Here is a 23,749-nt window from a genome sequence, read left to right on the forward strand (position 1 = left end):
CTGTCCTGAAGATCCATTCACCTAATGCATGTCTCACAGCTTCATTCCTTCTTGCAGCTGCTCAATATTCTATTGTATGCATACATCACAGTTCACCATTCTGTTCATCAGTTAGTATACCCTTAGGCCATCTCTATCCATTGCAGATTATGAATACTGCTACTATAAACACGAGTGTGCAAATGTCCATTCGTGTCCCTGCTCTCAGATCTCCAAGTATATACCCCACAATGAGGTTGCAGGACCTTATGGCACCCATATACTTAGCTTCTTGTGGAACCACCACACTGTCCTCCAGATAGGCTATGCCATTCTACTTCCCCACCACCAGTAAGTAGATACATCCCCTTTCTCCATGTTTTCTCCAGCACTTGTATCCTTCTGTTTATATTTTTCCCTGCAATTTTATAGAGATATATTCACATACCATACAATCATCCACAGTGTACAATCAATTGTTCACAGTATCATCATACAGTTGTGCATTCCTCACCACAATCAGCACTTGAATATATTCTTTACTTCAAAAAAATTTTAAAAAAGGAATAATAAAAGAGATTTAAAAAATTATAATGCCATATGTTCTGGTTTGGTAATGCTGCCGTTTTGCAAAACACCAGAAATGGATTGGCTTTTATAAAGGAGGTTTATTTGGATACAAAGCTACTGTCTTAAGGCCATAAAGTGTCCAAGGTAAGGCATCAACAATAGGGTACCTCCACTGAAGGATGGCATTGGTGTCCGGAAAATCTCTATTAGCTTGGAAGGCACGTGGCTGGCATCCACGAGTCAGGTTGCATTTCAAAATGGCATTCTCCAAGATGTCAGTGTCAGCTTCCAATGGCTGTCTTCAAAATGTATCTCTCAGCTGCAGCAAATGTCTGGGCCTGTGTGGCTCTTTTTAAAGTATTCCACTGATTTAATTAAGACTCACGCTGAATGGGCGGGGCCACACCTCCATGGAAACATTCAATCAGAAGTCACACCCTAACCAGAGGTGTCACTCACAGTTGGGTGAGTCACATCTCCATGGAAACAACCTAATCCCAATATCCCACGAGATTGGATTAAAAGATCATGGCTTTTTCTTGGGGGACATAATATATCCAAACTGGCACACCATATAATACAATATAATAATAAGGTCAGACAACAACACCAATACCAAGAATCACATACCTCTCCCTTATATCCCCCACTCATAGACATTTAGCTTTGGAATATTGCCTTTGTTACATTTAATGGCAGCATACTACAATGTTCCTGTTAACCATAGACTCCAGTTTGCTTTGATTATTTTTTTCCCCAATACCATCCCTTTTTTAACACCTTGCAAGATCGACATTCATTTGTTCTCCCATATGTAACAACTTTTTCTATTTGTATATTTAGACACCATCATTGACCACTCTATGTTTCACCAAGATATACAGTCCCGGTTTTTATTGTCTGTCTTTCCTTCTGGTATCATACTTGCCCCTAGCACTCCTCTTTCAGTTTTACTCACAGACATCTTTTTTGGTGTATTTTCAGTATTATGCTACCATCACACAGTATTATGCTATGCATTTCTGGATCTATACAATCAATCCTGGTGAACATTCTATACTCCTTCAGCATCAAATGCCTGATCTCTACCCTCTTTCTATCTTTTGATAACCTGTATTCTCAGACTTTGACTCTCAAAATTTGCTCATTAGTGTTAGTTCATAAAAGTGAGACCATACAGTATTTGTCCTTTTGTTTCTGGCTAATTTCGTTCGACATAACGTCTTCAAGGTTCATCCACGTTATTATATGTCCTGTAATTTTGTTCTGTCTTACGGCTGCATAATACTCCATTGTGTGTATATACCACAGTTTGTTTATCCACTCATCCACTGATGGACATTTGGATTGTTTCCATCTCTTGGCAATCATGAATAACTTGTCTATAAACATTGGTTTACAAATGTCCATTCATTTCTTAGCTTTCAGTTCCTCTGAGTACACACCTAGTAATGGAATTGCTGAATCTTATGGCAATTCTATACTTAGCTTCCCAAGAAACTGCCACACTGCCTTCCAGAGTGGCTACACCATTCTACATTCCCACCAAGAGTGAATAAGTATGCCTCTTTCTCCACATCCTCTACAGCACTTGTAATTTTCTGTTTCATTGATAATGGCCATTCTAGTAGGTGTGAAGTGATAATCTCATTGTGGTTTTGATTTGCATTTCCCTAATAGCCAGTGCAGTTGAGCATCTTTTCATATGTTTTTGAGCCATTTGTATTTCCTCTTCAGAAAAGTGTCTATCCATGTCTTTTGCCCATTTTAAATTGGATTGTTTGTCTTCCTGTTGTTGAGTTGTAGGACTGCTTTATATATTTTGGATATTAAACCCTTATCTGAAATGTGTTTTCCAAATATTGTCTCCCATTGCATAGGCTGCCTTTTTCCTTTTCTGATAAAGTCCTTTGATGTACAAAAGTGTTTAATTTTGAGTCGATCCCATTTATCTATTTCTTCTTTGATTGCTTGTGCTTTGGGTGTAAGGTTTAGGAAACCACCTCCTATCACAAGATCTTTAAGATATTTCCTTGCATTTTATTCTAAAAGTCTTATGGTCTTAGCGCTAATGCTTAGGTCTTTGATCTATTTCGAGTTAATTTTTGTATAAGGTGTGAGATAGGAGTCCTCTTTCATTCTTTTGGATACGGATATCCAGTTCTCCAAACACCGTTTATTGAAGAGGCTGCTCTGTCCCAGTTGCTTTGGCTTGACTGCCTTATCAAAGATCAATTGTCTGTAAATAAGAAGGTCTATTTCTGAACTCTCAATTTGATTCCATTGGTCAGTATATCTATCTTTATGCCAGTACCATGCTGTTTTGACCACTGCAGCTTTGTAGTATGCTTAGGGTCAGGTAGTGTGAGACCTCCCACTTCATTCCTGTTTTTCAATATATTTTTGGCTATTCAGGGCACCCTGCCCTTCCAAATAAATGTGGTTATTTGTTTTTCTATTTCTGCAAAGTAAATTGTTGGAATTTTAATTGGTTTTGCACTGAATCTACAAATCAGTTTATGTAGAATTGACATCTTAACTATATTTAGTCTTCCAATCCATGAACATGGTATGTTCTTCGATTTTTTAAGGTCCTCTTTGATTTCTTTTAGCAGTTGTAGTTTTCTCTGTATTGTTCTTTTGTGACCTTGGTTAAGTTTATTCCTAAATACTTGATTCTTTTGGTTGCTATTGTAAATGGATTTTTTTCTTGATTTCCTCCTCCTGTTGCTCATTACATGTGTATAGGAACACTAATGATTTTTGCATGTGGATCTTGTAGCCTGCCACTGTGCTGTATTCCTTGATTAGCCCTAGTAGCTTTGCTGCTGTAGATTTTTTTGGATTCTCTACATATAGGATCATGTCATCTGCAACCAGTGAAAGTTTTACTTCTTCCTCTACAACTTGGTTGCCTTTTATTTCTTTTCTTGCCTAATTTCTCTAGCTAGAACTTATAGCACAATGTTGAATAACAATGGTGACAGTGGCATCCTTGTCTTGTTCCTGATCTTAGAGGGAAAGCTTTGAGTCTTTCCTCATTGAGAATGATGTTAGCTGTGGGTTTTTCATATATTGCCTTTATCATATTGAGAAAGTTCCCTTCTATTCCTATTCCTTTGAAGTGTTTTCATCAAGGAAGGATGTTGAATTTTGTCAAATGCCTTTTCTGCATCGATCGAGATGATCATGTGGTTCTTCCACTTTGATTTATTAATGTGGTGTATTACATTAATTGATTTTCTTGTGTTGAACAAGCCTTGCATACCTGGAATACATCCCACTTGGTCTTGGTGGGATTTGATTTGCTTTTAATGTGCTGCTGGATTCAATTTGCAAGTATTTTGTTGAGGATTTTTGCATCTATATTCATTAAAGAGATTGGTTTCTAAATTTTCTTTTTTGTAGTATCTTTGTCTGACTTTGGAATTAGGGTGATGTTGACTTCGTAGAATGAGTTAGGTAGCTTTCCCTCCTCTTCAATTGTTTTGAAGAGTTTAAGCAGGATTGGTTCTAATTCTTTCTTGAATGCTTGGGAGAATTCACATGTGAAGCCATTTGGTCCTGGGCTTTTCTTTTTGGGGAGCTTTTTGATGACTGACTGACTCATCTCTTTACTTGTGATGGTTTATTGAGGTCATCTATTTCTTCTCAAGTCAATGTTGGTTGTTCATGCTTTTCTAGGAAGTTGTCCATTTTGTATAAGTTGTCTAATTTATTGGCATATAGTTGCTCATAGTATCCCCCCATTATCTCCTTTATTTCTGCGGGGTCAGTAGTTATGTCCCCTTTTCAATTTCTGATTATGTTTATTTGCATTCTCTCTCTCTCTCTCTCTCTCTCTCTCTCTCTCTTTTTATTAGCCTAGCTAAGGGTCCATGAAATTTATTGATTTTCTCAAGGGATCAACTTCTGGTTTTGTTGATTCTTTCTGTTGTTCTCCTGTTCTCAATTTCATTTATTTCTGCTCGAATCTTTGTTATTTCTTTCCTTCTGCTCACTTTGTGATTAGTTTGCTGTTTTTTACCCAATGCTTCCTGAATTGCAAGGTTCCTACTCTGGCTAGTGGGAAAATGAACTATTACTGGCTCTGGGTATGCCTTGGGAATTGTACCCTCTACTTCTTTAATTTGATTCTTTCCCTACCTCAGGCAGTTTCCTGACACTCATGTACTCATCAGGACTCAGTTGAAGACTCAGGAGTAGGTCCTGTATTTTCTAGAGATCTCTCTGTACAGCTCTCTTGTTTGTGGAACCCTGCTCTGTAAACTCTAGCTGCCTGGGTCTCCCCAGAGTCCCAGTTTTGTGCCCTCAATTCACTGACATTAAGCTAAAAATTAATGAAAATAGCATTATGAAATAATTGTGTTTGAAAAAAGAACTGTACATGTCTAAATAACCCATGGGTCAAAGAAGATAATCACAATTGTAATTAGAAAGTATTTTTAAAGGGGAGATAGAAGAAATAACTACATATTATAATTTGTGGAATGAGGCTCAAGTCATGTTAAGAGGAAATTTATAGCTTTAAAAATACTTTAGCAAAGAATAAAATATTAAAATCAGTGAGCTAAGCATCATATAAAGAAGTTAGAAATAGAGTAGCATATTAAGGCTAAAACATGTAGAAGCAAATAAATAATAAGGATGAGAGCCTAACTTAATGAGTTAAACGACAAACCTTCCACAGAGAGCAGCCAGCAAATGGTTTCTTAAAAAGATTAGCAATCTACTTATAATCTAGTTAGCTGTGACAGTTTAACATCTCCATATTCTACATCCGGCAAACTTCTCCTAAGTATATCCCAACAGAAATATCTTCCTAAGTGCTCCATTAGTTCTTTATAGTTGCATTATCTATCGTAGTTAAACTTTGAAAATAGCCAAATGCCAATTGCAAAATAAAATCATAAATTGTAGTATATTCATAGAGTAGAATACTTAACAGCATTGAAAACAAGCTACAACACCATACAACAACATGGATGAACCTCATTAACATAATGCTCAGACATAGAAGCCAGGCACAAAAGAATACGTGTTGTTTTATTCTGTTTATATAAAATTCACAAGCAGTCCTAATTAAACTACAGTGAAAGAAGTAAAGATTCTGGTTGTTTTGGGGGAGGAAGGGGACTGACAGTTGGGATTGGGGCATCAGAGTGGTTTCTGGTGTGCTGGAAGTATTTTCATTTCTTGACATAGTTGGTAGTAACATGAGTGTTTGCCTTGTAATAATTCTTTGAGGTATACATTTATGTTTTCTGTACTTTTCAGTATGTGTTATCCTTCAATAAAAAATTTGGGGGAAAGAATGAAAAAATAGGTAAGGAAATCAAAGTTAGGTAGATGTAGAGCTGTGTATTTTAGGCAATAGCAAAAGTAAAGGGAATGAGAGGGGTAGGATGGTTTCAATTATCCTTAAGTTTGAGGAGCTTGATGAGACTTGCAGTCTGCAATGAATTTATTTATGGAGTAATGAGGAAAGTGTCTGGCGCGTAGGATACATTCAGTAAATGTCAGGGAAATGACTATGGGAAATACATGCAGCTTTAGAGCCAGACAAACCTAGGTTCAGCCTTGCCTGTGGTCAAACCTTGACCATCTGAAACTTAGTTTCTTCGTCTGTATTTTAGAGGTGGTAGGGCCTACCTCTTGGAAATGTTGTGAAATTTTTATGAAATAATACATGCCAAGTTCCTGCCAAGGCTACCATGATAACATTTTGTCTTTCCAGTGGACACAACTAACTGAAGCTTCTCTGGTAAAATTAAAATGAACTACATTTTGTGTTTGTGCCTTCTCTATGACGATTTAATATTTTATATCTGTGGGCATAAAATGTATTTGAGAGGAGAAATATCCAGGTGTTGTTTTCTTATGTGTGTGCTATAGATTGTGCTTGCTGGAGACCCCATGCAGCTTGGACCAGTCGTTAAATCCAGACTTGCTACGGCTTATGGGCTGAATGTGTCCATGTTGGAAAGATTGATGTCTCGACCAGCATATCAAAGAGATGAAAATGCTTTTGGTGATTCTGGTGCATACAATCCTTTGGTAGTAAGTGAACATATTCACCTTTTTGTTGTTAAGCTTATCTTAAAGTGTAAGTAAAGCTGATGTAGAGTAAATCTTAATCACACAGAAGGATTCTCCTCCTTGCCTAATAAGTTAACAGTTCTGTGTCAACTTGATAACAGTAAATTGTGCTTTGCATCTAATTATTTCTTTGTCCACCCAGAGTCAAACTCCATTGTTAATGTAATGCCAAGAAGGGAAAGAGTGGAGGGGATTATCAACCATCAGGTAGCAAAATGCCCTTCAATTCCTCTGGCTCCTCTACACTTTAAACACCCCATAAACTGTCACCTCAGAAAACTCATCATTAAAGAGAATGAAAGCAGAAACTCCATGGAGAATATATCAAATTCATTTTCCCTCACCACAGAATGGACTTGCTCTTTTATCAAGGAGACACTGAAACTTGTTTCATCAGGGTTTCCTGACAGGTTATCAGGCATTTTTTTGATGCCTGAAGAATGAATGAGTTCCTAAGGGGTCAATAATAGGAAATGAATATAGGCAGTGTTACTCTGTTATCATAGGAAAAATGGGAAATAACTTTGGTAAACTTACCTAAAAGGAAAGAAAATGGGCCAAGGAAAGAAGCTAAGGTAGTATTTCTCTTGCCAGTTGCATTGGAATTTCCTGAGATGCTTGTTAAATTGCAGATTCGTGGGATTTCAGCAGATCTCAGAATCAGAATCTAGTAGATGGGCTCTGGAATGTTAAGAAGCTCCCCAGAACACTAGTGGTTGAGAACCATGGATCTATTACACTGGTTCTTAGTAGTAGCCAAGTAACATTAATTTTTAAACTGGTACAGAACAAAAATATTTTGCTGTGACCTTGTATTACAATATTCCTGTTGTTCAACACCCTGGTAATGTTGTCATCATCATAATTATTAACTCTGTAAATATAGTCGCAACCAGATCCCCCCAAGGTTGGCAGTGGAGGGAAGATTCTTACAACCACCGTTTGCCCACTGTGCCCTAGGCTGCCATCATCTCCTTAACTATCTAAGCCTTAGTAACTCTGAATTCCTACTTCTCCACATCTGAGCTGAGACAAGGCTTAAATGAGACCTCATTTCAAGGTTATGGGGTAAAAAGGCAGTGAAACCAGAAAGTCACATGCAGAAAAACATATAACTGGCATATAAAACATGCATCATTCAGCTTTCTTCAGCCATGATCCTTTTCAAGGCTGCCTCACTTCCTGGTTTCATGTGTTAGAAGCTATTTCTCTCCCTCCTAACAGAAAACTTGACCCCCCCCCATCTATGTCTAGACACCCCAAAGTCCAGACCCAGAAGAGGGTCAAAGAGAATTTAAAGTTATCACAAAATTCCTACCAACTTCCAACAACAGTTTCTGATACCAACTGCACAGACTGCAGTAACTCAATTCAATTCATTTCTGACTCTGTCTATCTGGAGTTAGACCAGACTCCACAGGTTAAAGGGAATTCCCTTCAGGCATCAGTCACAAGTTCTGGGGCCCAGGCTACCCATACTTGACCAACAGGCTACAAATTCTAGGGTTCCCACCAACCCCTCAGGTTTGATTCATTAATTGACTAGAATGACTCAGAAATCATTGAAAGTGCTATACTTACAGAACAGTTTTTTTAATAGTAAAAAGCTTTATTATAGTCAATTAGCTTTATTGTAGTAAAAAGAAACAAATAAGAAGCCAAAGGAAGAGACACATTGGGTGAGGTCTGTGAGGGTCTCAAACACAAGCTTCCGTATTCTCTCCTCATGGAGTCAAAACATCACCCTCCCAGCATAGAGATGTATATTCTTAATCATAGAAGCTTACCTGAGCTTCAAGTGTCCTAAGTTTATATGGGGGTCTCATTATGTAGGCATGATTGATAGAATCAATGTCCACATGGCTGAACTCAATCTTTAGCCCCCCTCCCCTCCCAGGGGTCAGGGAGGTGGGTTCATGTGGACTGATGTGTGTGATTATAGGCTGATATGACATATATCAAATGTTCAAACCTCCTAATCACATGGTTGGTCTTTCTGGTGTGTTCACCCCTCACCCTAAGGCTGCAGTTGTGGCTGGTCACACCCTGTAGCTATCACTTGTGGTCCTGGGACCACCAAGAGGAACAAAAGGCACTCCTGTTGCAGGACATTCCAAAGACTCAGAGGTTGCTTCTCCAGGAACTGAGGCCAAAGACCAGTCAAGTTTTTCATTTACTCCAGAAAGTCTCTCCTCTATTTAGCCTATATTCATCTCTGTTTATTTCTGTAAACCAAATTTATCCTACAAATGAACTGTACATTCAAGTAAGTCATTTGAAGGACTTACTCTAGTGGTGAGAGTTCCTCCTAAACAACTATTTTCATTTTGAGATGAAGATAGCATGTAGGTGCTCACTGAAGAGAGGAAGTTGCACATTGGGGGTGGAACTTGATCTGGCTTTTGGCATTTGTCATGTAGAGATTTTTTGTTTAATTGACAGGAAATGTTGCTTGTATGTTGTATATAGATCACCATATTAAATTGTACCATGTTCTTTCCTTATAGGTTACAAAGCTTGTGAAGAACTACAGATCCCACTCCACTTTGCTCGCATTGCCATCTAAACTCTTTTATCATGAAGAACTTGAAGTCTGTGCAGACCCTAAAATAGTGAACTCTTTGCTTGGCTGGGAGAAATTGCCTAGGAAAGGTTTTCCTCTCATTTTTCATGGTGTGAAGGTATGTTTTCACATTTTGGACCCATGTATGATATTTTTATGCCAAGTAAGACTGGTGTATTAGGAAGTCAGTTAGTTCAGGTGATTACCTAAATAAGAAGATTAAATAAGAAGTTTCACCACACTATTTTATTTAAATGAATTATGCTTTTTGTGTGTTATATGTATATATTTTGTGTGATTTAGTTATTAATCAAATATTTAATGAGTGCCTGCTATGTGGCATACACTGTGCTATGCCATGGGAATTAGGAAACCAATAAGAAATTGTCTTTCTGCCCTCCAGGAGATTTTGAACTTTTAGGGAGACTTGTAAACAGATGATTACTTTTCAGATTAAATGAATTAATACATCTTACAGGGTTTAGAAAATGGCCTGTGTTCTAGTTTGCTAATGCTGCTGGAATGGAAAACACCAGAAATGGATTGGCTTTTACAAAAGGGGGTCTATTTGGTTACACAGTTACAGTCCTAAGGCCACAAAGTGTCCAAGGTAACGCATCAACAATCGGGTACTTTCACTGGAGGATGGCCAATAGAGTCCAGAAAACCTCTGTTAGCTGGGAAAGCACGTGGCTGGTGTCTGCTCCAGAGTCCTGGTTTCAAAACGGCTTTCTCCCAGGACGTTCCTCTCTAGGCTTCAGCTTCTCTCCAAAATGTCACTCTCAGTTGCTCTTGGGGCGTTTGTCCTCTCTTAGCTTCTCCTGAGCAAAAGTCGGCTTTCAAAGGCCGTCTCCAAAATGTCTCTGTAAGCTGAAGCTCCTCTCAGTTCCAGTGCGTTCTTCAAAGTTTCCCTCTTGGCTGTAGCTCCTCTTCAAGATGTCACTCTCAGCTGCAGCTGTGCTGAGTTCCTTCTGTCCGTCAGCCCATTTATATGGCTCCACTGATCAAGGCCCACCCTGAATGTGTGGGGCCCCGCCTCCATGGGAATATCTCGTCAGAATTATCACCCACAGTTGGGTGGGGCACATTCCATGGAAACACTCAAAGAATTACAATCTAATTAACACTGATAGGTCTGCCCACGCTAGATTACATCAAAGATAATGGCGTTTGGGGGACATAATACATTCAAACTGGCACAGCCTGGTACATAGTAGGCACTCAAGTATTATCTATAGTTAGAATGTTTGTATCAGACAGATTTGCTGATGATGAGCAATAGAAACAGACTGGTTAAACTATGCTATAAAATAATTTATTAGAAGAATATTGAAGAATGACAGAATTGACTAGAAGACTGAGAAACAGGCAGAATGAAAGGAACTTGGGAACAGAACATCCCCTGCTACCACCACAAATATTTTTTCAACTTTTCCTATGTTGGGGGTGGTTCAACAGGGAGGAACTGACCCCTTGAGCTTCTATAGTATAAGCAGAGCTCTAGCTCTCACCAGGATGTTTCCCAATGAGGAATGTCCCTAATAATAGTGTTTAAATGCTCAGTAGCCAAAACATTTACAAATGTCTAGTAAAATATTAAGATGTTTATTGCCAGAAACAGAGCCCAACTAAGTTGTGTTAAGCTGCACCACGACAAAAAGGAGAGGAGCAGAATTTTATTATATGACTTTAAGAGTATTTATGGGATCCAGAGGCAAGGATTCAACCATACTTCAAGCAAGGAGTGGAATCATGAACTGGAGATTCTGGTGTCTGGGCTCTCCTTTACTTGTGTTTGTTCTTCTTAAAGCATCTGCTCCATTCTTTACTCTGAAGCCTGTGCTTCAAAACTTCAAGGTATATTAGTACAGGTAATACCACTTGGCTACTACATGGCCACAATATTTACTCAATCAATCTAGCAACTTGCTTAAGACTCCTTGTTAAGTGAGCCAGTTTACAGCACCTGTCCCAACCTTGTGTGGGAAGAAAAACCAGGAAATAAACAGAAAATAACAGAGCGGAGTGATTGAGAGGGGTGGGGGTAGTGAAGGCAGAAATATTTGACCTTTAACCTAAATGACAGTATTCACCCTCATAAGTACTGGAACAATGAACATTCAAGGCAGAGGGATTTGCTTATGCAAAGAAATGAAGGAAAATGTCATATTCCAGGAACAGAAAGAAGTCCAGTGTGCCTGGAAGGTAGAGAGCAGAGGGAAATTTGGTAGGCAGTAAAATTGCAGTGTAGGCTGGGGTAGGTGACTCTGGTGTTTTAGAATCAGAATTGGAAGAAGAACAGAGAGAGAGAAAATAATTTTGAACCAGATTATGGCTGCTTTTTTAAATCCTGAATTGACCTAAAAAATCACTAGAATGGACAGAGAAATATGAAACCCAGGAATAGATCAAGTTGTTTACACTTGGCAGAATTGGGGCACAGAGGAGACAGGAATTATGTTCAACTCTAGAAAATAAGTTGACTATAAAAAATGTAGCTGCTATATATGAAAATGCACAATAAGATATCTAGAGATGTACAGAAACTAACAGTGACTCCCTGTGGGTTTAGAGGGATAAATGTAGGCCCTGAGAGGAAATTAATGCCTTGTTCATAATGCTTTAAGTTTTTTTTTTTTTTTTTAATCTTCATTTTATTGAGATATATTCACATACCACGCAGTCATACAAAACAAATCATACTTTCGATTGTTTACAGTACCATTACATAGTGGTACATTCATCACCCAAATCAATCCCTGACACCTTCATTAGCACACACACAAAAATAACAAGAATAATAATCAGAGTGAAAAAGAGCAATTGAAGTAAAAAAGAACACTGGGTACCTTTGTCTGTTTGTTTCCTTCCCCTATTTTTCTACTCATCCATCCATAAACTAGACAAAGTGGAGTGTGGTCCTTATGGCTTTCCCAATCCCATTGTCACCCCTCATAAGCTACATTTTTATACAACTGTCTTCGAGATTCATGGGTTCTGGGTTGTAGTTTGATACTTTCAGGTATCCACCACCAGCTACCCCAATTCATTAGAACCTAAAAAGGGTTGTCTAAAGTGTGCGTAAGACTGCCCACCAGAGTGACCTCTCGGCTCCTTTTGGAATCTCTCTGCCACTGAAGCTTATTTCATTTCCTTTCACATCCCCCTTTTGGTCAAGAAGATGTTCTCCGTCCCACGATGCCAGGTCTGCATTCCTCCCCGGGAGTCATATTCCACGTTGCCAGGGAGATTCACTCCCCTGGGTGTCTGATCCCATGTAGGGGGGGAGGGCAGTGATTTCACCTTTCAAGTTGGCTTAGCTAGAGAGACAGGGCCACATCTGAGCAACAAAGAGGCATTCGGGAGGAGGCTCTTAGGCACAACCATAGGGAGGCCTAGCCTCTCCTTTGCAGCAGCCGTCTTCCCAAGGGTAAAACCTGTGGTAGAGGGCTCAACCCATCAAACCACCAGTCCCCTATGTCTGTGGTCATGTTAGCAACCATGGAGGTGGGGTAGGCGAATACCCCTGCATTCTCCACAGGCTCCTCAAGGGGGCACTACATCTTTTTTTTTTCCTTGTTTTTCTTTTCTTTTTTTTTTTTTTTTGACTTTCCCTTCTTTTTTAAATCAACTGTATGAAAAAAAAGTTAAAAAGAAAACAAACATACAATAAAAGAACATTTCAAAGAGACCATAACAAGGGAGTAAGAAAAAGACAACTAACCTAAGATAACTGCTTAACTTCCAACATGTTCCTACTTTACCCCAAGAAAGTTACCTAATATAGCAACGTTTCTGTGAACTTGCTCCTACTATATCCATCAGAAATTAACAGACCATAGTCATTCCTGGGCATCCCCAGAACGTTAAATAGCTTATCTGTTCTTCTTGGATTATTGTTCCCCCTTCCTTAATTGGTCTCTATTGCTAGTTCCCCTACATTCTACCTTATAAACCATTTGTTTTACATTTTTCAAAGTTCACATTAGTGGTAGCATATAATATTTCTCTTTTTGTGCCTGCCTTATTTCACTCAGCATTATGTCTTCAGGGTTCATCCATGTTGTCATATGTTTCACGAGATCGTTCCTTCTTACTGCCGTGTAGTATTCCATCGTGTGTATATACCACATTTTATTTATCCACTCATCTGTTGAAGGACATTTGGGTTGTTTCCATCTCTTGGCAATTGTGAATAATGCTGCTATGAACATTGGCGTGCAGATATCTGTTCGTGTCACTGCTTTCCGATCTTCCGGGTATATCCCAAGAAGTGCAATCACTGGATCGAATGGTAACTCTATATCTAGTTTTCTAAGGAACTGCCAGACTGACTTCCAGAGTGGCTGAACCATTATACAGTCCCACCAACAATGAATAAGAGTTCCAATTTCTCCACATCCCCTCCAGCATTTGTAGTTTCCTGTTTGTTTAATGGCAGCCATTCTAACCGGTGTTAGATGGTATCTCATTGTGGTCTTAATTTGCATCTCTCTAATAGCTAGTGAAGCTGAACATTTTTTCATGTGTTTCTTGGCCATTTGTATTTCCTCTTCAGAGAACTGTCTTTTCATATCTTTTGCCCATTTTATAATTGGGCCGACTGTACTATTGTCATTGAGTTGTAGGATTTCTTTATATATGCAAGATATCAGTCTTTTGTCAGATACATGGTTTCCAAAAATTTTTTCCCATTGAGTTGGCTGCCTCTTTACCTTTTTGAGAAATTCCTTTGAGGTGCAGAAACTTCTAAGCTTGAGGAGTTCCCATTTATCTATTTTCTCTTTTGTTGCTTGTGCTTTGGGTGTAAAGTCTAGGAAGTGGCCGCCTAATACAAGGTCTTGAAGATGTTTTCCTACATTATCTTCTAGGAGTTTTATGGTACTTTCTTTTATATTTTATATTAACTCCATTTTGAGTTAATTTTTGTGTAGGGGGTGAGGTAGGGGTCCTCTTTCATTCTTTTGGATATGGATATCCAACTCTCCCAGCCCCATTTGTTGAAAAGACCATTATGACTCAGTTCAGTGACTTTGGGGGCCTTATCAAAGATCAGTCGGCCATAGATCTGAGGGTCTATCTCCGAATTCTCAATTCGATTCCATTGATCTATATGTCTATCTTTGTGCCAGTACCATGCTGTTTTGGCAACTGTGGCTTTATAATAAGCTTCAAAGTCAGGGAGTGTAAGTCCTCCCACTTCGTTTTTCTTTTAGAGTGTCTTTAGCAATTTGAGGCATCTTCCCTTTCCAAATAAATTTGATAACTAGCTTTTCCAAGTCTGCAAAGTAGGTTGTTGGAATTTTGATTGGGATTGCATTGAATCTGTAGATGAGTTTGGGTAGAATTGACATCTTAATGACATTTAGTCTTCCTATCCATGAACATGGAATATTTTTCCATCTTTTAAGGTCCCCTTCTATTTCTTTTAGTAGAGTTATGTAGTTTTCTTTGTATAGGTCTTTTACATCATTGGTTAAGTTGATTCCTAGGTACTTGATTTTTTTAGTTGCTATTGAAAATGGTATCTTTTTCTTGAGTGTCTCTTCAGTTTGTTCATTTCTAGCATATAGAAACATTACTGACTTATGTGCATTAACCTTGTATCCCGCTACTTTGCTAAATTTGTTTATTAGCTCTAGTAGCTGTATCGTCGATTTCTCAGGGTTTTCCAGATATAAGATCATATCATCTGCAAACAATGACAGTTTTACTTCTTCTTTTCCAATTTGGATGCCTTTTATTTCTTTGTCTTGCCGGATTGCCCTGGCTAGCACTTCCAGCACAATGTTGAATAACAGTGGTGACAGCGGGCATCCTTGTCTTGTTCCTGATCTTAGAGGGAAGGCTTTCAGTCTCTCACCATTGAGTACTATGCTGGCTGTGGGTTTTTCATATATGCTCTTTATCATGTTGAGGAAGTTTCCTTCAATTCCTACCTTTTGAAGTGTTTTTATCAAAAAGGGATGTTGGATTTTGTCAAATGCTTTTTCAGCATCTATTGAGATGATCAATTGATTTTTCCCTTTTGACTTGTTAATGTGTTGTAATACATTGATTGATTTTCTTATGTTGAACCATCCTTGCATGCCTGGAATAAACCCCACTTGGTCATGGTGTGTGATTTTTTTAATGTGTCTTTGGATTCGATTTGCAAGTATTTTGTTGAGGATTTTTGCATCTATATTCATTAGGGAGATTGGCCGGTAGTTTTCCTTTTTTGTAGCATCTTTGCCTGGTTTTGGTATTAGATTGATGTTAGCTTCATAAAATGAGTTAGGTAGTGTTCCATTTTCTTCAATGTTTTGAAAGAGTTTGAGTAAGATTGGTGTCAGTTCTTTCTGGAAAGTTTGGTAGAATTCCCCTGTGAAGCCATCTGGCCCTGGGCATTTATTTGTGGGAAGATTTTTGATGACTGATTGGATCTCTTTGCTTGTGATGGGTTGGTTGAGGTCTTCTATTTCTTCTCTGGTCAGTCTAGGTTGTTCATATGTTTCCAGGAAATTGTCCATTTCCTCTACATTATCCAGTTTGTTGCCATACAGTTGTTCATAGTATCCTCTTATAATTTTTTTAATTTCTTCAGGATCTGCAGTTATGTCACCTTTTTCATTCATTATTTTGTTTATATGGGTCTTCTCTCTTTTTCATTTTGTCAGTCTAGCTAGGGGCTTGTCAATCTTGTTGATCTTCTCAAAGAACCAACTTTTGGTGATATTTATCCTCTCTATTGTTTTTTTGTTCTCTATGTCATTTATTTCTGCTTTAATCCTTGTTATTTCTTTTCTTGTACTTGGTTTAGGATTGGTTTGCTGTTCATTTTCTAGCTTCTTCAGTTGATCCATTAGTTCTTTGATTTAGGCTCTTTCTTCCTTCTTAATATATGCGTTTAGTGCTATAAATTTCCCCCTTAGCACTGCTTTTGCTGCATCCCATAGGTTTTGGTATGTTGTGTTCTCATTTTCATTCGTCTCTATATATTTAGCAATTTCTCTTGCTATTTCTTCTTTAACCCACTGATTGTTTAGGAGTGTGTTGTTTAACCTCCAGGTATTTGTGAATTTTCTAAGTCTCTGATGGTTATTGACTTCTAATTGTATTCCATTGTGGTCAGAGAATGTGCTTTGAATAATTTCAATCTTTTTAAATTTATTGAGGCTTGTTTTATGTCCCAGCATATGATCTATTCTGGAGAAAGTTCCATGAGCACTAGAAAAGTATGTGTATCCTGGTGATTTCTGATGTAATGTCCTGTATATGTCTGTTAAATCTAATTCATTTCTCAGATTGTTTAGGTTTTCAATTTCCTTATTGGTCTTCTGTCTGGTTGATCTATCTATAGGAGAGAGTGATGTGTTGAAGTCTCCCACAATTATTGTGGAAACATCAATTGCTTCCTTTAGTTTTGCCAGTGTTTCTCTCATGTATTTTGTGGCACCTTGATTGGGTGCATAGACATTTATGATTGTTATTTCTTCTTGCTGAATTGCCCCTTTTATTAGTACGTAGTGGCCTTTTTGTCTCTCAAAACATCCCTGCATTTGAAGGCTATTTTATCTGAGATTAATATTGCTACACCTGCTTTCTTTTGGCTGTAGCTTGCATGAAATATTTTTTTCCATCCTTTCACTTTCAGTTTCTTTGTGTCCCTGTGTCTAAGATGAGTCTCTTGTATGCAACATTTTGATGGTTCATTTTTTTGATCCATTCTGCGAATCTATATCTTTTAATTGGGGAGTTTAATCCATTTACATTCAACGTTATAACCGTGAAGGCATTTCTTGAATCAGCCATCTTATCCTTTGGTTTATGTTTGTCATATTTTTCCCCTCTGTCTATTAATATCCTTTATTGTACCCATACTGAATCTCTTTAGTACTGAACTTTTCTCCAAGTCTCTCTGTCCTTTCTTTGTTTCTCTGTCTGTAGGGCTCCCTTTAGTATCTCCAGTAGGGCAGGTCTCTTGTTAGCAAATTCTCTCAGCATTTGTTTGTCTGTGAAAAATTTAAGCTCTCCCTCAAATTTGAAGGAGAGCTTTGCTGGATAAAGTATTCTTGGCTGGAAATATTTCTCACTCAGAATTTTAAATATATCGTGCCACTGCCTTCTTGCCTCCATGGTGGCGGCTGAGTAGTCACTACTTAGTCTTATGCTGTTTCCTTTGTATGTGGTGAATTGCTTTTCTCTTGCTGCTTTCAGAACTTGCTCCTTCTCTTCTGTGTTTGACAGTGTGATCAGTATATGTCTCGGAGTGGGTTTATTTGGATTTATTCTATTTGGGGTTCGCTGAGCATTTATGTTTTGTGTATTTATGTTGTTTAGAAGATTTGGGAAGTTTTCCCCAACAATTTCTTTGAATACTCTTCCTAGACCTTTACCCTTTTCTTCCCCTTCTGGGACACCAATGAGTCTTATATTCAGACGTTTCATATTATCTATCATATCCCTGAGGTCCATTTCGATTTTTTCAATTTTTTTCCCCATTCTTTCTTTTATGCTTTCATTTTCCATTCTGTCATCTTCGAGGTCACTGATTCGTTGTTCAACTTCCTCTAGTCTTGTACTATGAGTGTCCAGAATCTTTTTAATTTGGTCAACAGTTTCTTTAATTTCCATAAGATCATCCATTTTTTTATTTAGTCTTGCAATGTCTTCTTTATGCTCTTCTAGGGTCTTCTTGATTTCCTTTGTCTCCCATACTATGGTCTCATTGTTCATCTTTAGTTCTTTGAGTAGCTGCTTTAGGTGCTGTGTCTCTTCTGGTCTTTTGATTTGGGTGCTTGGGCTTGGGTTATCCATATCGTCTGGTTTTTTCATATGCTTTATAATTTTCTGTTGTTTTTGGCCTCGTGGCATTTGCTGAGCTTGATAGGGTTCTTTTAGGATTTGTAGACCAATTGAAGTCCTTATCTCTAATTTATCAGATCTACAGCTTCGTGGAGTACACTTTCTGTAACTAACCAGCAGGTGGCGTCCACGAGCCACCTGTTCTCCACAAGCCAGTTCTCCCTTGCTTAGCCTTTTTGGTGAGTGGGGGAGTGAGTCTTGTGAGGTCCAATTGGTGTACCAAGCTTGCGTGTGTAGTTGGTGTTGCCTGCCCTGTATATGGGGCGTGTTTCTGGGCAGTCCGGGATGGGGGGTGGCTCTAACAATCAAATCTCCCTGGTGATCCTAGAGTTTTAAAGCTGCTGCAATTGTCTAATCCTTCAGTTCAGTCCTGCCACAGTTTGTCTCTGCCACTGACCCACAAGTCCTTGGTATTGGCGTATGGCTCCTGAGACTTGCAAGTGGGCCCCTCTTCCAGGCTGTGCACCCCGGGTGCTCTGTTGAGGGATGACTGTGCTATGTCACAGGTGAGTGCCGTCCCCCCAGGGCAGTTCTGGGCTGCTGGGCTGTGTAGGGAGGCTCCCAGTCTGCTGAAATGATGGCTGAATGGGGCTTTGTTAATTCACTCTGCTCTACCTTCCCAACTCTGGGACAATCAGCTGAGGTTGCAGGGAAGGCTAATGTGCACGCCCAGTTTTGTGGTGTGTGCCTGTAATTTGAAGCACTTCCGTCACACTGGGTTGTCTGGGGCAGTTCTGGGCTATGGGGCTGGCGATGGGCAGGAGTGTTTCCTGTCCACCAGGATGATGGCTGTGAGCGGACACCCCCCTTTTCTTGGGAAGTTGTGGTGTTTAGTGAATTTTCTCAGCCACTGGATTATTGCGTTTTGTCTCAGAGCTCTCCTAGTTCTGCTCTTGACTTGACCTGCCCAAATTGCAAGTCTTTGAAGCTTTCTGTATTGGGCTTAGAGTAATTGTTTTAGAAAAAGAAAAAAGGATTAAAAAAAAAAAAAAAAAAGGGCCCTCCTCCGAGATCTAATGGGTTATTGAAATGCTAAGAGACAAAGCAACCAGGGCCATTAAGGAAAGGTCCACAGGGCAGAGAGATCAGCTTTTCTTCGGGATTTGCATATGCGCCTCAGGGCCTGAGCTCGGGCCTGAGCTCTGCCCTTCCCCTTTCTATGTTCACCAGAACTCCAAAAATCCTCCGCTTTTATTTTGGAGTTTTTCATGTTGTTTTTTTTCTATGCCTGTCTCCTCTCTGCTGGGCTGGCTGCTCTCAGATTCTCTGGTGTCTGGTCTCCGTCTGTCTATGGTTGGAGTTTGGATTAGCAGAATGAGTTTCCGATAAGGGCTGCCACTGCAGTTCTCCCTTCTCCTTCCCGGAGCTGACAGCCCCTCCTCTCACGGGACTGATCCTGGCAGGGAGGGGTGCGGGTCCCCTGGCTGCAAAAACTTACAGATTTCGCTGATCTCAGCAGTTCCACGTTTTCATGAGTGTTGTATGAAGTATGCCCAAAGTCAGATTGCTCTGTGGTGTCCAGTCCACGCAGTTCCTGGCTTTCTACCTACTTTCCTGGAGGAGTAACTAAAACATACAGCTCACCAGTCTGCCATCTTGCCCCCTGCTTTAAGTTTTTACAAGGAGATTGTGTTCATGTGTTACTTGTGTAACTAAAAGTCAATTTTAAAATGGTGGAAATAATTGATATATCAAGGATGCTGCCTACTAAAAACTCATGAGAGGGTTTTTCTCTGAAAGGGAGCAGAGAGAGACAGGGAAAGTAGTTTCTATAGGAGATTTGTGGGACAAATAAAAAGCTGTGTAAAATTTATTGACCCCTCCCAAGGTAGTCCGTTATAAGGACCTCAGCCTGGAGAAAGATGTATCCACCCTTATTTTTCTCCATGCTCAAGTAATCCTCTGTAGGCCTTAGTAAGCATTGCCAGACAGCCATCAGATTTTTTTTTTAATGTTTGCATCACAAAAGTGCATTTTCTAGTCTTATTAATAATTTATTGATACAGGCCCACAAAGCAGAATTTCTGGATTCAGTGTTGTAGCTTGAGGACTTAGAAAAGGATCTAACAATTTACTTGGCTGAAACATGGACCAAAAGGTGTCCTACACTAAATGAAGTTGAAATGCCAGAACTGCCTTGATATACTGTGGAAAGAGGCATCAAAAGGCTTATGGAGATTAGAATGTTAGAGTGGCTATATCATGTAAATCCCTGGGAAGGCCTGGAGGACCCACCTTCCTCCACAACTGTGAGAAATAAATTTGTTAGAGGAGTCCCAGCTTCCTTGAAGAACTCAGTGGTCACTCTTTTCTGTACATCAGAAATTACAGTGGAAACCATTCCCACTGAATTGGGGTCCTTTAGTGCAATGGGGATGACTGGATCCTGGGATGGCAGGAAACAAGTGGCGACACTTAATTGCCAAATACAAAGTGGACATGGTTACCATAATGAACAACAGGGTAAAAGCAGTAATCAGAATAGTCTGACTCACAGAGACCTATGATATTGCCTAATTGATCATGTTGTCCTAGGAGAGAAATAAATGGGCAATCTACTAACTTCTTAATCGATTTGTATAAACACAAGCATTCTAGGTCACGTGAACAAAAGTCTAACCTGTGTCACCAAAAGAGAGTCACTGCCCCTAAGTCAGTTCCCAGGTTTGAGCCAGTTCACAAACCCAGAACTCCTTTCTTTTTTTTTTTTTTTTTACATTTTATTTTGAAATAAATTCAAAGTTATAGGAACAGTTGCAAAAACAGCACAAACCCCATATACAGAACTCCAGCATTCCCTGACCCCCCCGATACCCCAATCCACTAACTTTAGCATGTCAGACCGCTATTTCTTTCCCTCCCTCCCTCCCTCCCTCTCTCCCTGTCTATCATCCATCATCTATTGCTCTGTCTTCTGAAAATATGAGAGCTAGCTGCAAACATCCTTGAACAAACACTATAATTCACATATACAATTTCCATGAACAAGAGCATTCTTTTATGCAATCCCATTAAGTGCAGCTAAGAAGTACAAGAGATTCAACAATGATACAAAGCTTACATTCTGTATTTTCTTTTCCTTATGTCTCAACTGTGTCCCTTTGAGCCTCCTGTCCTACATCCTCAGATCCCATCCAGGGTCATCCCTGGCATTCAATTGTCATCTATTTAGACTGTCTTTTTTTTTCTCAAATGTGGAAACATATATACAGCCTAAATCTTCCCATTACACCCCCTTCGTAGCCTTCCATTAGTGGGATTAATCACATTTAGAATGTTGTAATGCTATCACCTTCCCACCATCCATTACTAGAAATTACCCTTCACCTGAAACAGCAACCCTTCACTCATTTCTTAACTCCCCATTGCCCCTTCCCCCATTTCTCTTAATCCACACTCTACTTTTCATCTCTATGGTCATATCTCTGGTAATTTCTTTGTGTTTACGGTGGGGCTTAAAATTAAACTCTTAAATCCATAACAATCTTGTTTTTCTTTGATACCAACTTAATTTCAGTAGGACACATGAACTATGTACCTATACTCCTCCATTCCCCCACCTTTATATAGTTCTTGTCAAAAATTACATATTGTACATTGAGTTCAAAACCACTGATTTGTCATTAGAGTTTGTGTATTTTATATCATGTAGGAAGTAAATAGTGGAGTTACAATTCAAAAATTATTGACTTCTATTTGTATTCCATTGTGGTCAGAGATTGTGCTTTGAATATGTTCAATTGTTTTTTTTTTTTTTTAATTTATTGAGGCTTGTTTTATGTCCCAGCTTATGGTCCATTCTGGAGAAAGATCCGTGATCACTAGAGAAAAATGAGTGTCCTGGTGATTTGGGATGTAAGGTTCTATATATGTCTGTTAAAATTCTCTATATCTCTTTCTCCTTTCTTTGTTTCTCTGTTGGTAGGGCTCCCTTTAGTATCTGAAGTAGGGCAGGTCTTTTATTGGCAAACTCTCTCAGCATTTGTTTGTCTGTGAAAAATTTAAGCTGTCCCTCGAATTTGAAGGAGAGTTTTTCTGGATAAAGTATTCTTGGTTGGAAATTTTTCTCTCTCAGAATTTTAAATATGTCATGCCACTGCCTTCTCGCCTCCATGGTGGCTGCTGAGTAGTCACAACTTAGTCTTATGTTGTTTCCTTTGTATGTGGTGAATTGCTTTTCTCTTGCTGCTTTCAGAACTTGCTCCTTCTCTTCAGTATTTGAGAGTCTGATCAGAATATGTCTTGGGGTGGGTTTATTTGGATTTATTCTATTTGGAGTTCGCTGGGCATTTATGCTCTGTGTATTTATATTGTATATAAGGTTGGGGAATTTTTCCCCAACAATTTCTTTGAATACTCTTTCTAGACCTTTACCCTTCTCTTCCCCTTCTGGGACACCAATGAGTCTTAAATTTGGACGTTTATTTTATCTATCATATCCCTGAGATCCTTTTCGTTTTTTTTTTATTTTTTTCTCCATTCTTTCTTTTGTTCTTTCATTTTCTGTTCTGTGGACCTCTAGGACACTGAGTCGTCATTCAACTTTCTCTAATCTTGTATTATGAGTATCCAGAGTCTTTTTAATTTGGCCAACGATTTCTTTTATTTCCATAAGATCTTCTATTTTTTTATTTACTCTTGCAATTTCTTCTTTATGGTCTTCTAGGGTCTTCTTTATGTCCTTTTTATCCTGTTCCATGGTCTTCTTCATGTCTTTTATATCCTGTGCCATGTTTTCATTCCTCGATTGTGATTGTTTGATTAATTGTGCCAAGTACTGTGTCTCTTCTGATATTTTGATTTGGGTGTTTGGGATCAGGTTCTCCATATCATCTGGTTTTATCATATGCATTAAGATTTTTTGTTGTTTTTGGCCTCTTGGCATTTGCTTTGCTTGATAGGGTTCTTTCAAGTTGTAAGAAAAAAATACCAATCTAATTTTTCAGAAATACAAGTTGGTGGTGTACACTTTCTCCAACTAACCAGCAGATGGCGTCTGTGAGTCACCTATACCCCTCAAGTCAGTTCTCCCCAACTCTGTCTCTGTGGTATGTGGGGAAATGATTTTTGTGGGGTTCAGTTGGTGAACTCAGTTTGGGTTTGTTGTTGGAGCTGTCCGCCCTGAACCTGATGTGTGTGTCTGGGTGGTCAGGGAGGCAGGGCCACTTTAATATTCAAACCTCCCAGGTGTTCCCAGAGATTCAAGGCTGCTGCAAGAGTCTAGGCCTTCATTTCAGTTCTGCCCCAGACCCTCTCTGTCGCTGACCCACAAACCACTGGCATTGACGTAGCGTCCCTGGGTTTTCCAAGCGGGCCCCCCTTCTCAGCTGTGATCTTCCAGGACCTCTGCTGAGGGAAGGCTGTGCTACGTCACTAGTGCATGTCATCCCTCAAGGGAAGCCCCGGGCCGCTGGGCCATGCAGGGGTGCTCTCAGCCTGATGCAAAGATTAGCCTATAATTCTTGACTGGTGTAAGTTCTGAATGAAAGGCAGGTAGTAGAGCTGGGCCCCACCCCTTTCCTCTTAGAGAAGATAGACACCTTAGGGGGAGGTCATTAGCATTTCAGTGGTCTCTCTCTGCCTGTGTCACACCCCTGTCTGGGTCACAGAACTGGGAACTGAAAATGGCTGAGGCTTTCTCCACTGAGTCGAAAAAGGAACAGAGCTAGTCCAAGGCAACCCTCCGGCTCT

At 39.3% G+C, this 23,749-nt stretch overlaps 1 protein-coding gene across 1 annotated transcript in view; it reads left to right on the forward strand.

Annotated features, from left to right (window-relative positions):
* Positions 1-23,749, forward strand: part of LOC119522467 (RNA helicase Mov10l1-like) — a 153,397-nt gene that overhangs the window by 107,652 nt on the left and 21,996 nt on the right. Inside the window, exons 7-9 of the mRNA XM_037820920.1 lie at positions 6,445-6,609; positions 9,156-9,329; positions 19,816-19,820. Coding sequence (XP_037676848.1) covers positions 6,445-6,609; positions 9,156-9,329; positions 19,816-19,820 — 344 coding nt within the window. The remainder of the gene's footprint in view (positions 1-6,444; positions 6,610-9,155; positions 9,330-19,815; positions 19,821-23,749) is intronic.

The sequence above is a fragment of the Choloepus didactylus genome, chromosome X, assembly GCF_015220235.1.
Source record: "Choloepus didactylus isolate mChoDid1 chromosome X, mChoDid1.pri, whole genome shotgun sequence".
NCBI classification, from domain to species: domain Eukaryota; kingdom Metazoa; phylum Chordata; class Mammalia; order Pilosa; family Megalonychidae; genus Choloepus; species Choloepus didactylus.